The sequence below is a fragment of the Chanos chanos genome, chromosome 10 (genome assembly GCF_902362185.1).
Source record: "Chanos chanos chromosome 10, fChaCha1.1, whole genome shotgun sequence".
NCBI lineage: Eukaryota > Metazoa > Chordata > Actinopteri > Gonorynchiformes > Chanidae > Chanos > Chanos chanos.
This window is the reverse complement of record NC_044504.1, coordinates 25124032-25137190: the sequence shown is the minus strand read 5'-3', so window position 1 is coordinate 25137190 and position 13159 is coordinate 25124032. Positions and strand designations below refer to the sequence as shown.

The window sequence follows — 13159 nt, the reverse complement described above, 5'->3', positions numbered from 1 at the left end:
CTTAAACACCAGCACAATGCCGGTAGTGCGTGGAGGAGTACTGCGAGGTGATGAATGGGGAGACAAAGAATGATATACCGGGTAAGAAGAATGAGTGAGTGAGTGGAGACAGAGAACTCCAGTGGAGTGTAGACTACAAAATCATGCTCTTTAAGTCGTAATGAGAGATGAGAAAAAACATGTTTGACTTTCGTGTGACAGATAAAAGTGTTACAGAGAGAGATTGCCCTCGTAACGCTGCCGTTAAATCTCTCCTTTCATTACCTAGGAAAACTATTTTGAGCAGCCGGTGGCTATATGAGGATTTGTTTCTCTCACGGTACTGCCAAGACGTACGCGCACATATGTGTGTATGGGCAGGGGTGCATAAAGCAAAAATAGAAATGCTCCTCCTTAAAAAAAGAAAAGAAAAAAGAAGTACTCTAAATAAAGTTAAAAAATCCCTCCTGAAGTAAGAGCTCTTAAGTGAGAGTAAAATAGTCGCTCATTTACAATTTTTTTTAGCAGGAGTACTTCTGCTTTTACTTTATTCACCCAGGTGTGTATGGATGTATAAGTCTGAGTGTGTGTCAGAGAGCGGGGGAGAGAGAGAGAGATGTGCGTGGAGTTGAGTCAGTCCTGTCAGTCATGGGCTGAGAGCCAAGCTAATTCTATGTGTCTGTGCATGTATGTATGTGTGCGTGTGTGTGTATCTTCTGCAGACTCAGGTGCAGTGTTCTGCTTTGGAAAGAGTGTGACTGTGGAGGAGGGTCCCGCAAGATTCTGGCTGAAAAATGACAGAATCGTTCAGCTGTCCTGTGGTCACACACACACTGCGTTCATAACAGGTTACAGATATAATCAAATTTATGCACCACCATGTGCTCTCTCCTCCCCCTTTTCCCCTCCCTCCCTCTCTGTCTCTCTCTCTCTCTCTCCATCCTTCTATTGTATGTGTGTATATGTATATATATGTGTGTATATATGTATATATGTATGTGTTTATGTGTGTGTGTAGATCGTGGTCATCTGTTTGTGTTTGGGGATAACAGCAGTGGCCAGCTCGGTCTGAGGCATCACAAAAACATCAGCAAACCTGTCTGTGTGAAAGGTATGGCTGAAACAGCTTCTTATGCGCACACACACACACACACACACACACACACACACACACACACACACACACACACACACACATATATATATATATGTAGATAGGTAGCTATAGATATATTTACATACAGATGCATACTCGTACACCTAAACACAAATATACATAAACACACACACACACAAGATCAAGTAATACACATATAGACCCATATGCACATTGTGAGATTTTACTGATGATGAATTGATGAAATGATGAATTGTTGGCTCTGTGATTTCAGCCTTGAAATCAGAAACTCTGACACACACTGCATGTGGGACTAACCACACACTTGTCAGCACCTGTGAGTCCCCTCCACCCCCCACCCCCCAAACACACGCTCACTGACTCACTTACACACACACATACGCACGCACACACGCACACACATAGACTCAATCCTACAGCCACACAGACTGTACACCACCTACAAATGACTACATCTGCTATTTAAACTCACAGAACTGACAAATCTTCTGACATTCTCCCTGAGACAGGCAGGTCAGTACTCGTGCTGCAGACACAAAGTCTCCTGAGAGAAACGGAGAGAGGGAAAGAGAGCATAAGAGAAAGTCGATAAGGAGAAAGAGTGAGAGGGGTGGACACAGAGAAAGAGACAGAGACATTGTGTGTACACTAATCAAAATTCACAAAGAACGTGGACCAGTTTACATTATCAATTTGCTCAAGTTTAATCCAGTTCTAATTTTGATTGGTATAAAGGTTCAAACAGAACAAATGGTTGCAGAGTACCTCGTGAGTGTGAAAAAAGACAACAAACTACCATATCAGTGAACACAACTTCAAGATCGACATTAAGCAGATGAATCCCCACTGCCAACTTGCTGATGTGAAATATTTTCTTTTGTGATTTTCTAATGAGCGATGTCATTTCATCATGTTCAGTGAAGAAATAGGTAGCACTTGGTACATAATCAAACCTGATAAATCAACAAATCCCAACGTGCCCTTTTTCTTCCTCTGCTCTATAGCCTCTGGGATTTATTATTTTGTATGTTCTGTTTAGTTCCTGTAGATGCTTATTTTATTTATAAAGGTTTGCTTTAGCAATGAAACTATTATTTCATGCTTGTGATGTCTCTTTACATCTGAATTTGAATTTTAGTGAGAGACACACAAACACACAAAGCAGCTACACAAATATATTAGTACGTCAGTAAACCTGTGCACCAGTATACCAGTTGCAGCTTTATACCAGCTATTTACTGTGAGCTGGGAGAAACATCCTTCTCTTTTTGAAATATAAACATCAGAGACAGAGAGAAAGTGAGTAAGAGAGGAATGGAAAGGGAGAGAGACTGAGTGAGATAGATGGTTAATGGAAGAGAGAGAGAAAATGAGGCAGTTTTTGGGTGTGTCCTCAGCACTCGGAGAGGTTCTTGCAGCCGGAGGAAACAGCTATGGACAACTTGGTCTGGGTCACTGTGACAACAACGCTTCCTTTCAACGGCTCCGTCCACTCTGTGACAATGCATCAATCAGAATGCTCTCTGCTGGTTGTAACACCTCAGCTGCCTTAACAGGTACAAGTTACATGTTAACATGTTAGCAAGTTAACATGTTACAAGAAATCATCTGTATAAAGGTACACTTGTCCTGCAGAAGGTGCCACCTTTGAGTTCACCAAGTTGAAAGTTTGTGTGTGTGTGTTTGTTTCTTACAGTGACTGTGTGTTTGTGTGTGTTAGATGATGGCATTTGTGTGGATATGTAAATGTGTTATATTTAAATATGTAATTTTGCGTGTGTGTGTGTGTGTGTGTGTGTGCACGTTTTAGATGATGGTAGACTGTTTGTCTGGGGAGATAACTCTGTTGGTCAGCTCGGTTTAGGGGAAGAGAACCATGTTTCGTTTCCACAAGAACTGAAAATGGACCAGACTGTCACTGCAATATCCTGTGGATCCAGTCACTCAGCTCTCCTAACTGGTACAGTATCAACTCCCATCAAAACATACCCACTTAAACAACTTAAGCCATTCAAAACACAGACCATACCTTCTCTGACCACACCCACCAAGACCATGCAGTCTTAAACCACACCCACCAAGACCATGCATTCTTAAACCACACCTGCCAAGACCATGTATTCTTAAACCACACCTGCTGAGACCGTGCATTCTTAAACCACACCCACCGAGACCATGTCTTATCAGACCACACCCCTAAGACCCCATCTCAAACCATGCCCACTTAAAAATGCCGTACCCGACAGAGACCATACCTCAGTCAGACCACATCCACTTAGACCTCAGACCACACCCCACTCAAACTTTAAGATTTTGTCAAGCCAAAGCACACCCTCTGAAAAGATGCATTTGAACCACATCCTTGTAAAGCAAGTTTACCCTGAAACCAAAACTACACCCTTTATAATAACCCTCATTCAAATCAGGCCTTTGAAGCCAAATCTCTACATCACAACTTTATCACAGTAGAGCTGTGCATTTTTACTCACCTTCTAAATATGCGATTATGGGTATTTTTACTGTTTGGGGGAAATGTAGTGGATTTACAAATAATAAGCATGTTAGGTGTGTACATTTGAACACAGCCTAAATCTACCGAAAATATTGAATGTGTTCCAGGATTTGGGTCAGTTTTGAGTTGAATTGAAAAGTGATGGGTAATTCCTGTTCACTTATTGGAATTTGAATTGGAGTTGGGATTGACATAAGCCTGGAGGATGTAGAACTGGAATTGAATTGAAATTACACTAAGCAGAAATCCATGCAGTAAAATTCTACAATGAAAACAAGTGTTAACTGCATGTAGTAAAGACACAGATTAACCATTAGGCCATCAGGGAGGTTTGTTAAGAATATGTATATTTTTTGTTTTATATTGTAGGACTGTATTTGACTGTATATGAATGTGTGTGTGTGTTTTAGATACAGGGAATGTGTTTACCTTTGGGGCATGTGCTAATGGGAGACTGGGACTCTCAGCAGAGCAACTAGCCAATCACAGAATACCACAGTGTGTCAGCATTCCCAAACCTGTGCTACAGGTGGCATGCGGTGGTGGGCATACCTTAGCACTCACAGGTACATAATGTAAAGACAGACACACACAACACACACACACGCACACACACGTATAAATAATGATGTACTCTCTGTTCTCCCCTCTCACAGACACTACCGTGTATTCGTTTGGCAGGGGGGAGTTCGGCCAGCTGGGTTTGGGCACATTTGTGTTTCAGGCTCATTTGCCAACTGCGGTCCGAATCTTCAGTAAACACAAAATACGACATGTAACCTGTGGAGAGACCCATAGTGCAATTATTACAGGTGATCAATATACACATGCACACAAACTCAATCAGAGACACATGTATGCACTGTACAAACACTCAACCACTCAGATGTTGTTTATTGTAGAGAATGGTCTGCTGTATACATGCGGAGATGGTCGCCATGGGAAGTTGGGCCTCGGCGATGAGAATTTCACCAATCAGTTCAGTCCCACAGTGTGCCCACGCCTTTACAACTACAACGTACAGTCTGTAAGTCACCTGAGTTACCTCTCCACCTCTCTATGCACACACAGCCTGGGGATGTGTGTGTGTGAATATAAGAGCTCTGTGTGTGATGGGTGATGTATTTGTGTGGCTGTTTTCTTTTCATATTAAAGTGCTTATGTGAGTATTAGTTGAATTAAAGTCTGTGAGAGCTGAATAAAATGTCTGTGTGTGAGATGAATTCAGGGTTTTTATTTTGCAAATGGCAAATGGAGGGAATCAAGAAAAGTATCTAGGTGATTACTTTAATATGTGTCTGAAGTGAATTAACTGTGTGTGTGTGTGTGTGTGTGTGTGTGTGTGTGTGGTAGGTGTCGTGTGGAAGCAATCACATGATGGTGTTTGCTGGTCTGAGGAGGGAAGAGGTGTGTGCAGAGGACAGCAGTATCTCACACGTTCGACTGGAGAAAAGTTTTGCCTCCCTCTTACTTGGGCAACCATCTGAACACGACCGCTGCCTGTCCCCCATTCCGGTTTCACGTCCTGACTCCATGCCCACTGCTCATCCCAGCTCTCACTACAGGAGCCAGTCTCCACGCTCCAGGAGGCGAGAGAGAGTGAGCTTCCAATTTATTCACAGCATTTGCAAAAATATGATGAATATATCAGACCACACCACAGTTCAGACACTGATGAGTGACCCACTTAGACCTGTGATTTTGATAACTGTTAAAAGTGCCTTTTGAGTCAGGAATTGGTAAACATGAGAAATTTCACAAGACTTGAATGTGCTATGATGCAAAGCCGTAGGACATAGGTATTCAGTTCTGGCCCCTAAATATGAATTTGGTCCTGCTTTTTTAAACAGCGGCAATTAATTGAGCAATGAGTGCAACTGATTGGTGACAGTGTCACACCTGACTGCTAGGTAAAGGCAGAGTGGAATATTTTTCAGACCGAAGCCTTTAAGGCTTTTGAGTAGCTCTGATAAAAGATAAATTGACAGCTTGATTGTTAGAACTTAAACTCTGAACCTATTGATGGTTCATTGTGAAGGTTAAGTTCAGTTTTCCTGCATCTGTGAGGAAGACACGTGTTCGCATAGTGTTTGTGCAATGCGTGTGTCTGCATGCATGTATGTATGTATGTGTGTGTGTGTGTGTGTGTGTGTGTGTTTGTTTCTGTGTTTTTTTCAGGAAGGCTCACGTGATCACTTTGGCATTAAGCTCCTCCCTCTCCCTCCAGCTGGGGACACTTTTACCTCACGGCCCATCACCAGTAGCATCACAGCCACCGTGAAGCCCCCTAAAACACCCCCTGCTGATCCTATCCTCACCCCAACCAACCACACCATCAGTCTCTGTAAACCAAGCCCTGCTGAAACAGAAACAGGTATAATGATTTTAATGAGAATTTTCAGTCTTTCTACCAAGTGGGGCATAGTTTGGCCTGAGATAAATGTCTGGGAAATCATCTCCAAACCCTGAAATGACTATCTCAATTTCCTAAGTCTCTGTTGTGAAAGTTGGTACATGACATATAACAAATTCTGTTGGAGCCTTGGTTTCAAAATGTACCACTTTGAGATGTAACTGAATTATACATATTGACTAGTTTCAGTGATATGCAATAACATTTTTATGCCCTTTTTAAAAAACAAAAAAATGTTCCTGGTAATTTTAAATTGACTTAATTTTCCTATCCAATCTGATATAACACAATCCTGTCTTAAGTTACATAAGTATTTCATATTATGTTTGAGATTAATAACAAACATGTTTCTGCCACGAGAGAAGAGGGTATCTCAGTAATAGCAAAATTGCAAAATCATTTATTGTTTCATGGAGAATGGTGTCAAAAGTCATAGAGGCCTACACCAGACAAGCACATGCTGCATTGGGAGAGAGAAACAGGACCCAGAAATCAAGGCTCACCACCTCAAACAGACAAAAATACAAAACTACAGACTTAAACATCACCACGAAGCTTCACCTACACCTCTCTGACCCAGTCTAAAAAAAGCTTCATAAAGTTCACATTTGTGGTCAAAGCCTTGGAATTTGACCGTGTGGTACATTTTTGGCAAGCAACAGTACGATGATGGTGGCAATAAATCCGGTAGGACTGGATTTGGTGACATTTTGTATCAAAGACTAGCGTCTAGCAATGTATGACTTGTTGGAATGAACAGAAATCCGTGGCTCGTGAGCTGTGGAAAGAAGTAATGTAGTTTAATGAGTCACCTTTTAGTGTTCCTCTTTTATCTAGATAGGTTTTCATTTTGAGCAAGCCAGACTAATAAAGATGGTGCTGGATCTGTTATAGTCTACACAGCTGTCTTGCTGCAAGGTTTGATTATGAAATTGTTTTGGCAGAATTATAGCTGAGTAATGAAAAATGGTTTAGCCTACTTGGCACAACCCATGGCGTAACCCATGCTCCACTATTCCAGGACAAATATTCTTGCCAACGATGCTTAGCGGGCTAAAAAACAATTTCATGAACACCAGGATGATGGTAAACATCACTGAACCTTTCCCAAAGTAGGGAAGGCTGTCCTTCTTGAAGAATGCTCCAGAATCCCATAAGGCACAGTTATGAACTTTGTATAACAGTAATTGAAGAATGAACGAAGCTGCTCTAAAGGCAAAGGGTGCCCTCAAATCTTAATTAGTCACTAGGTACTCATGTATTCCTGAATGTCTCCACTGATTCGTCTTCCCTCTCAAAATGTACCATCTGATTTGCTTTATGTTTCCCTCTACTGCAGGTGAAGTGGCTACTAAGAATAAGAAGGAAAGCCAGGAAACAAAGGCTTACCATGGCAGTAGCCTGTCAGTCACGGTGAGTCATCACTTTAATCCAGTGCCATAGCTAGACATTTGAACAAAATGCTTGGCATTATATCCCGTGGTTTCAAACTGTAATTATTAGAATCTTGCCAGAATCCTGACTTTCAGTATAATTGCTAATGGAACACATCAGACTCCAAACTACAGGGTCTTGTTTTAAGAAAGAAACATAATGGTGAAAAGAGAAATTTGGTGAACCCCCATTAAAGCTCCGCCTTCAGATATTAGCCTTGAGACAATCTTATTTCAAGAGAATGATAAGAAATTCTGTCCCTGTAAATTTTGACCTTGTGATTGGTAAACTTTGACCTTGGAACTTTTCATTGATTAACTCTTCCTTCAAGGCATAACTTTATAGAACACATTTAATGTTTAGGCATGATAATAGATTCATTCTCTCTCTCTGACTTTACAGAGACAAACAAAGGAAGAGAGAAAAGGGAGAAATGCAAGACATGGCCTTCATCAGCCACTGCCCACTGAACTTCTCCTGGGCACCAGTACCCACCAATCACAAGCAGAGGCCCTGCCCACCCATAGCCAATCATGGCAGCTGCCTCAGACACACAGTGGCACAGAGATTGCTACCCTGGTAACTGAAGAAACACCTGCTACATCCTACTCAAAGAGCAAAATGTCTGCTCATATGCAACTAAAAACTTCAGTTAGGCGAGTCAAAGGTCAAACTAAGAGGTTTGATGGTCGGCCAACACAGGTAAATGATCCTTCAGGAGCAGATCAAGCAGTAAAAATGAACTCTGAAGACATAATGGCTAGGAAGAGGTCAACAAGAGACAGCAAACCTGTCCAAATTCAAGAAGTCCAATCCTCTAAAACCAGGGGTCAAGGAACCAGATCCAGTAAAGTAGAAAATCAAGAGGGAATGTCAGCTTCACGGTCAAAAATAAAAAAGGAGGTCCGATCTAGTCCAGTCAGAGGTCAAGAGATCAAATCTGCTCATAATGTCAGAGTTCAAAAAGAGACTAAATCCATGTCAGTCACCACTCTGGAAATGATAGAAGACAAGTCCTCTCCAGCTAGAGAGCATGGTGAGTCTCCGCGTGAGGGCAAAATTCTCATAGAAAATGATGGCAACTCCACGGAAGTGACAGGCGGCCCTGTGAGAGTCAGAGGAAAGGTGAATGAGACAAAGAGGATATCAGATGAAACAAAAGGAAGAGAGAAGGAGAGAGATATGGAAGCAGATGAAAGAGAGGCGGGAAAGACAAACAAACAAAAAACACCAGAGACGGAAAAAACAACCTCTTCAACACGGACTCTATCCACAGGCGCTGCACACACATACCAAGTGGAAAAAGAGGTTGGAAAGTCCAAAATAACGTCTGGACAAATAAAAGGCAGAGTGTCGGAGATTGACAGCGAGTCTTCACAGATAGAGGACGAACTCAGAGAGACAGGTAGAGACCGCACAGAGTTCAAGAGTAGAAGAAACTTTCAGGATGGGCTCACACTACCCAGTGCTTTGACGGTTCAAACTAGTAACCAGTCAGCACCCAGTTTACGGGCAACCTCTGAAAACACCCCGTCAAGGAGAAGTAAAATATCAGCCCCAACAAACAAGAAATCACTGCTCAGTCAAACATCAAGCCCTGCTGAGAGACAATCAATATCCAGTAATGTGTCATCTCCTGCAAAGAGCCAAGCCTCTAACATACCTCCAAGTCAATCAGTGTCGAGTGAAACATCTGCCACATCTAAAAGCCAAACAGCTTCCAATGTGTGTTCATCTCTAGCAACCAATCAGTTTATCCCCTTTGCAGCTAAAGCTATTCATTCTGCTACTATGCTTAAAGAGATTCCACCTACAACAAACAATTTGTCCTCAAAGACTGAAAGACTGGGCATTAATAGTTCAGTGAATGCTTCAGAACTCAATGAGCCACTAATTGTAACTGGGACTCCAAACACAGATTGGAAATTAGAAGTGGAGCATAGCAGACAGAAATTAAAAGACCACAGAAAGAGAGAGGCAGAAAGAGGGAGAGCTCAAGAGGATTATAAGTCAGAGAGGTGCAGTCAGGAAGTAAGAGATGACAGTAAAGGAGTGAGAGATAGAACTGCAGACAAACGCAAAAAGGTACAAAGGAGTGAAAGGAAAAGAGAGGAAGAGCAGAGTCTAACAGAGGAGAATGGAGAAATTGAGGGAGCAGTGGGGATGGAGAATAAGAGAGAGAGTGAGGGAGATACTGAAAGAGAAGAAAAGATTGAGGGAGATGGAAAGATGCAAAATGATGTAGAGGAGAGTGAAAAAGGAGAGGGGGAGGAAGAAATGAGTGGTGGAGAAGAGAGCAGAGATGGAGAGAATGAGGGAGATGAGGAAAAAGAGGAAGGGGAGAGTGGAAATGGAGAGAATGAGGGAGAAGAGGAGGAAGGGGAGGGTGAAGATGGAGAGAATGACACAGAGGAAAAGGAGACAGGGGATGGTGAATATGGAGAGAGTGAGGCAAAAGAGGAAGGAGAAAGTGGAGATGGAGAGAACGAGAGAGAGGAGAAGGAGGAAGGGGAGAGTGGAGATGGAGAGAGTGAGGGAGAAAAGAGACATGAAGGGGAGGGTGAAAATGAAGAGAGTGAGGGAGAGGAGAGGGAGACAGAGGCAAGTGAAGATGGAGAGAGAGAGGCAGAGGAAATGGAGGAAGGAGAGAGTGGAGACAGAGAGAGTGAGGGAGAGGAGAAAGAGGAAGTAGAAAGTGGAGATGGAGAGAGTGAGGGAGAGAAGGAGGAAGGAGAAAGTGGAGATGGAGAGAGTGAGGGAGAGGAGAGGGAGGAAGTAGAAAGTGGAGATGGAGAGAGTGGAGGAGAGGAGAAGGAGGAAGTCGAAAGTGGAGATGGAGAGAGTGGAGGAGAGGAGAGGGAGGAAGGAGAGAGTGGAGATGGAGAGAGTGAGGGACAGGAGAAAGAGGAAGTCGAAAGTGGAGATGGAGAGAGTGAGGGAGAGGAGAAGGAGGAAGGAGAAAGTGGCGATGGAGAGAGTGATGGAGAGGAGAAAGAGGAAGTAGAAAGTGGAGATGGAGAGAGTGAGGGACAGGAGAAGGAGGAAGGAGAAAGTGGAGATGGAGAGAGTGGAGGAGAGGAGAGGGAGGAAGGAGAAAGTGGAGATGGAGAGAGTGGAGGAGAGGAGAGGGAGGAAGGAGAAAGTGGAGATGGAGAGAGTAGAGGAGAGGAGAGGGAGGAAGGAGAAAGTGGCGATGGAGAGAGTGAGGGAGAGGAGGAGGAGGAAGTAGAAAGTGGAGATGGAGAGAGTGAGGGAGAGGAGAAGGAGGAAGGAGAAAGTGGAGATGGAGAGAGTGGAGGAGAGGAGAAAGAGGGAGTAGAAAGTGGAGATGGAGAGAGTGAGGGAGAGGAGAAGGAGGAAGGAGAAAGTGGCGATGGAGAGAGTGATGGAGAGGAGAAAGAGGAAGTAGAAAGTGGAGATGGAGGGAGTGGAGGAGAGGAGAAAAAGGGAGTAGAAAGTGGAGATGGAGAGAGTGAGGGAGAGGAGAAGGAGGAAGGGGAGAGTGGAGGTGGAGAGAGTTGGGGAGAGGAGAAAGAGGAAGGAGAAAGTGGAGATGGAGAGAGCGAGGGAGAGGAGAAGGAGAAAGTGGAGAGCGGCAGTGGAGAAAGCGGGGGAGAGGAGGAGGAGATAGGGGAGAGTGGAGATGGAGAGAGCGAGGGAGAGGAGAAAGAGGAAGGGGAGAGTGGGAATCATGAGAGTGAGGGAGAGGAGGAGGAAGGGGAGAGTGGAGAGGGAGAGAGCGAGGCAGAGGAAGAGGAGAGTGGAGATGGAGAGAGCGGGGGAGAGGAGAAAGAGGAAGAGGAGAGTGGAGATGGTGAGAGTGAGGAAGAGGAGAAGGAGGAAGGGGAGAGCGGAGATGGGGAGGAAGAGGGACAGGAAGGAGAGGGTGAAGGAGAAGAGCAGGCAGAAGAAAGTGAGGAAGGGATAGCTGAATATAAGAAAAAAAGTGGAGTTGAGATGGGTGGAGAGAAAGATGTGACGGACAAAGCCCAGGACATGGAGGAGAGGAACGAAGAAGAGGATATTGAAGAGGGAGAGACAGATGAGGAAGAGGAGGAAGAACAGGAAGAGAGTGAGGAAGAGACAGATGATGGTGGAGAAGTGGAGGAGGAAAAAGACAATGGAAAATATGACGAACAGGAAAACGAAACAGGTGGAGAAAAAAGAGAGAAGAAAGAGAGTGGGGAAGACAAGGATGCCGACAAAGAAAAAGAGGACAGAAATGTGATGGAGAAAGCAGATGAAAAAAGTGATGAGGAGCGAGAGGAGGAGAGGGATAAAATGGAGGGAACTGTAGAGGTCAGAGAAGGTAACAGAGAGGGAACATTTGATGAAAAAGATGAGAGAGAACAGGGAGCAAATGAAGGAGGAACGTTGGAGAGTGACGAGGACGAGGACGAGGACGAGGACGAGGACGAGGACGAGGAACATCTGAGTGAGAAAAATGACAAGGGGGGAGAGAATGGAGAAGGAGATGAACCTGGAGACATGAATAAAAAAGATGAGAGAGAGGAACAAGTAGTGGATGATGAACAGAGTAAGTGGCAGAGTACAGAGAAAGAGGAAGAACAAGAAGAGGGGGAGAATCAAAAAGAGAAAACGAATCAGGAGGAAGAAGAAGGGGAATATTACAGTGAAGAAGAAGAAGAAGAAGAAGAAGAAGAAGAAGAAGAAGAGGAGGAGTGGGAGGGGGCAGAAAAGAAGAAGGAAAATGTGTCTGTGAGGGGGGGAAAGGGAAATAAAAATGATGTTAAAAAAGATGAGGAGGAGGAAGATAAATTGGAAGAGGAGGAGGAAGATGAAGAGGAAGAAGAGCAGGAGGATGAAGAGGAAGAAGAGCAGGAGGATGAAGAGGAAGAGGATGAGGAGAATGATGAGGAAGAAGAAAATAAGAAAGGGCGTAAAAAGCAGGTGGCAGAGGAAAGAGAAGATAACTTAAAGGAAAAGGAAAAAGGAAAAAGTAAACAACAAACTGTTGGAAAAGGACACAAAAAGGACAAAGTAGCAGAAGCAGAGGAGGAGGAGGAGGAAGAGGATGAAGAAGAAGAAGAAGAAGAAGAAGAAGAAGAAGAGGAGGAGGAGGAAGAGGACGAAGAGGAGGAGGAGGATGAAGATGAGGAAGAGGAAGAGGAAGAAAGAGCAGGACAAAAAACAGGCAGGGCAAAGACAAAAGCTGAATCAAAAGCAGTGCCTTTGGTCACAAAGTGAGACAGACAGACAGACAGACATAAATAATGGCAGGGAAATAAAAAGAAAAAGCGATAAACATAGATACAGACAGAGACAGATAGACAGAAATGGGCAGGCTTGAAGAAAGAGAGAAGGAGAGATAGAGAGAGAGAAACTGATACAAACAGGCAATCAGAGAGAGGAGGGGATAATTTTGACAAATTAACCAAAAGAAAGAGAAATCAAACAAAAGGTCTGAAAAATGAGAATATCATAATGAAAAACAAAACAAAACAAATGTATCACTTAATGAATGATCCTGAGAAAGCCATCCAAACCCACCTCAAACAGTCATAGCCACTCTGCTTATGCATGTAGCCACCCTCCCTGTTTGCAAACAGTTTTCAGACCTAAGGATAGTAAGGCTCTGAAGACTAAGACTGCATCAGTTGACCTATTCCCTTTGACAGCCATACAGCCAAATTCACCTAAATAAATCACTTAACAGAACATA

At 43.6% G+C, this 13159-nt stretch overlaps 1 protein-coding gene across 1 annotated transcript; it reads left to right on the top strand.

Annotated features, from left to right (window-relative positions):
* The first annotated feature begins 50 nt into the window (after positions 1–50).
* On the top strand, positions 51–12684 carry rpgra (retinitis pigmentosa GTPase regulator a). The gene is made up of 15 exons (XM_030787524.1): positions 51–81; positions 702–827; positions 998–1090; positions 1371–1433; positions 2515–2673; positions 2928–3077; positions 4040–4195; positions 4286–4441; positions 4532–4656; positions 4983–5228; positions 5808–6003; positions 7382–7455; positions 11302–11548; positions 12032–12387; positions 12502–12684. Exons 1-15 carry the CDS (start codon positions 51–53, stop codon positions 12682–12684), a joined length of 2361 nt encoding a protein of 786 aa, XP_030643384.1.
* Positions 12685–13159: the final 475 nt, after the last annotated feature.

Coding starts and splice junctions, on each gene's coding strand:
- rpgra (XM_030787524.1), top strand. CDS start 51: ATGAATGGGGAGACAAAGAATGATATACCGG. Junction 4,657..4,982: donor ACAACTACAACGTACAGTCT/GTAAGTCACCTG, acceptor TGTGTGTGGTAG/GTGTCGTGTGGAAGCAATCA. Junction 7,456..11,301: donor GCAGTAGCCTGTCAGTCACG/GTGAGTCATCAC, acceptor GGTGAGAGTGAG/GAAGAGGAGAAGGAGGAAGG.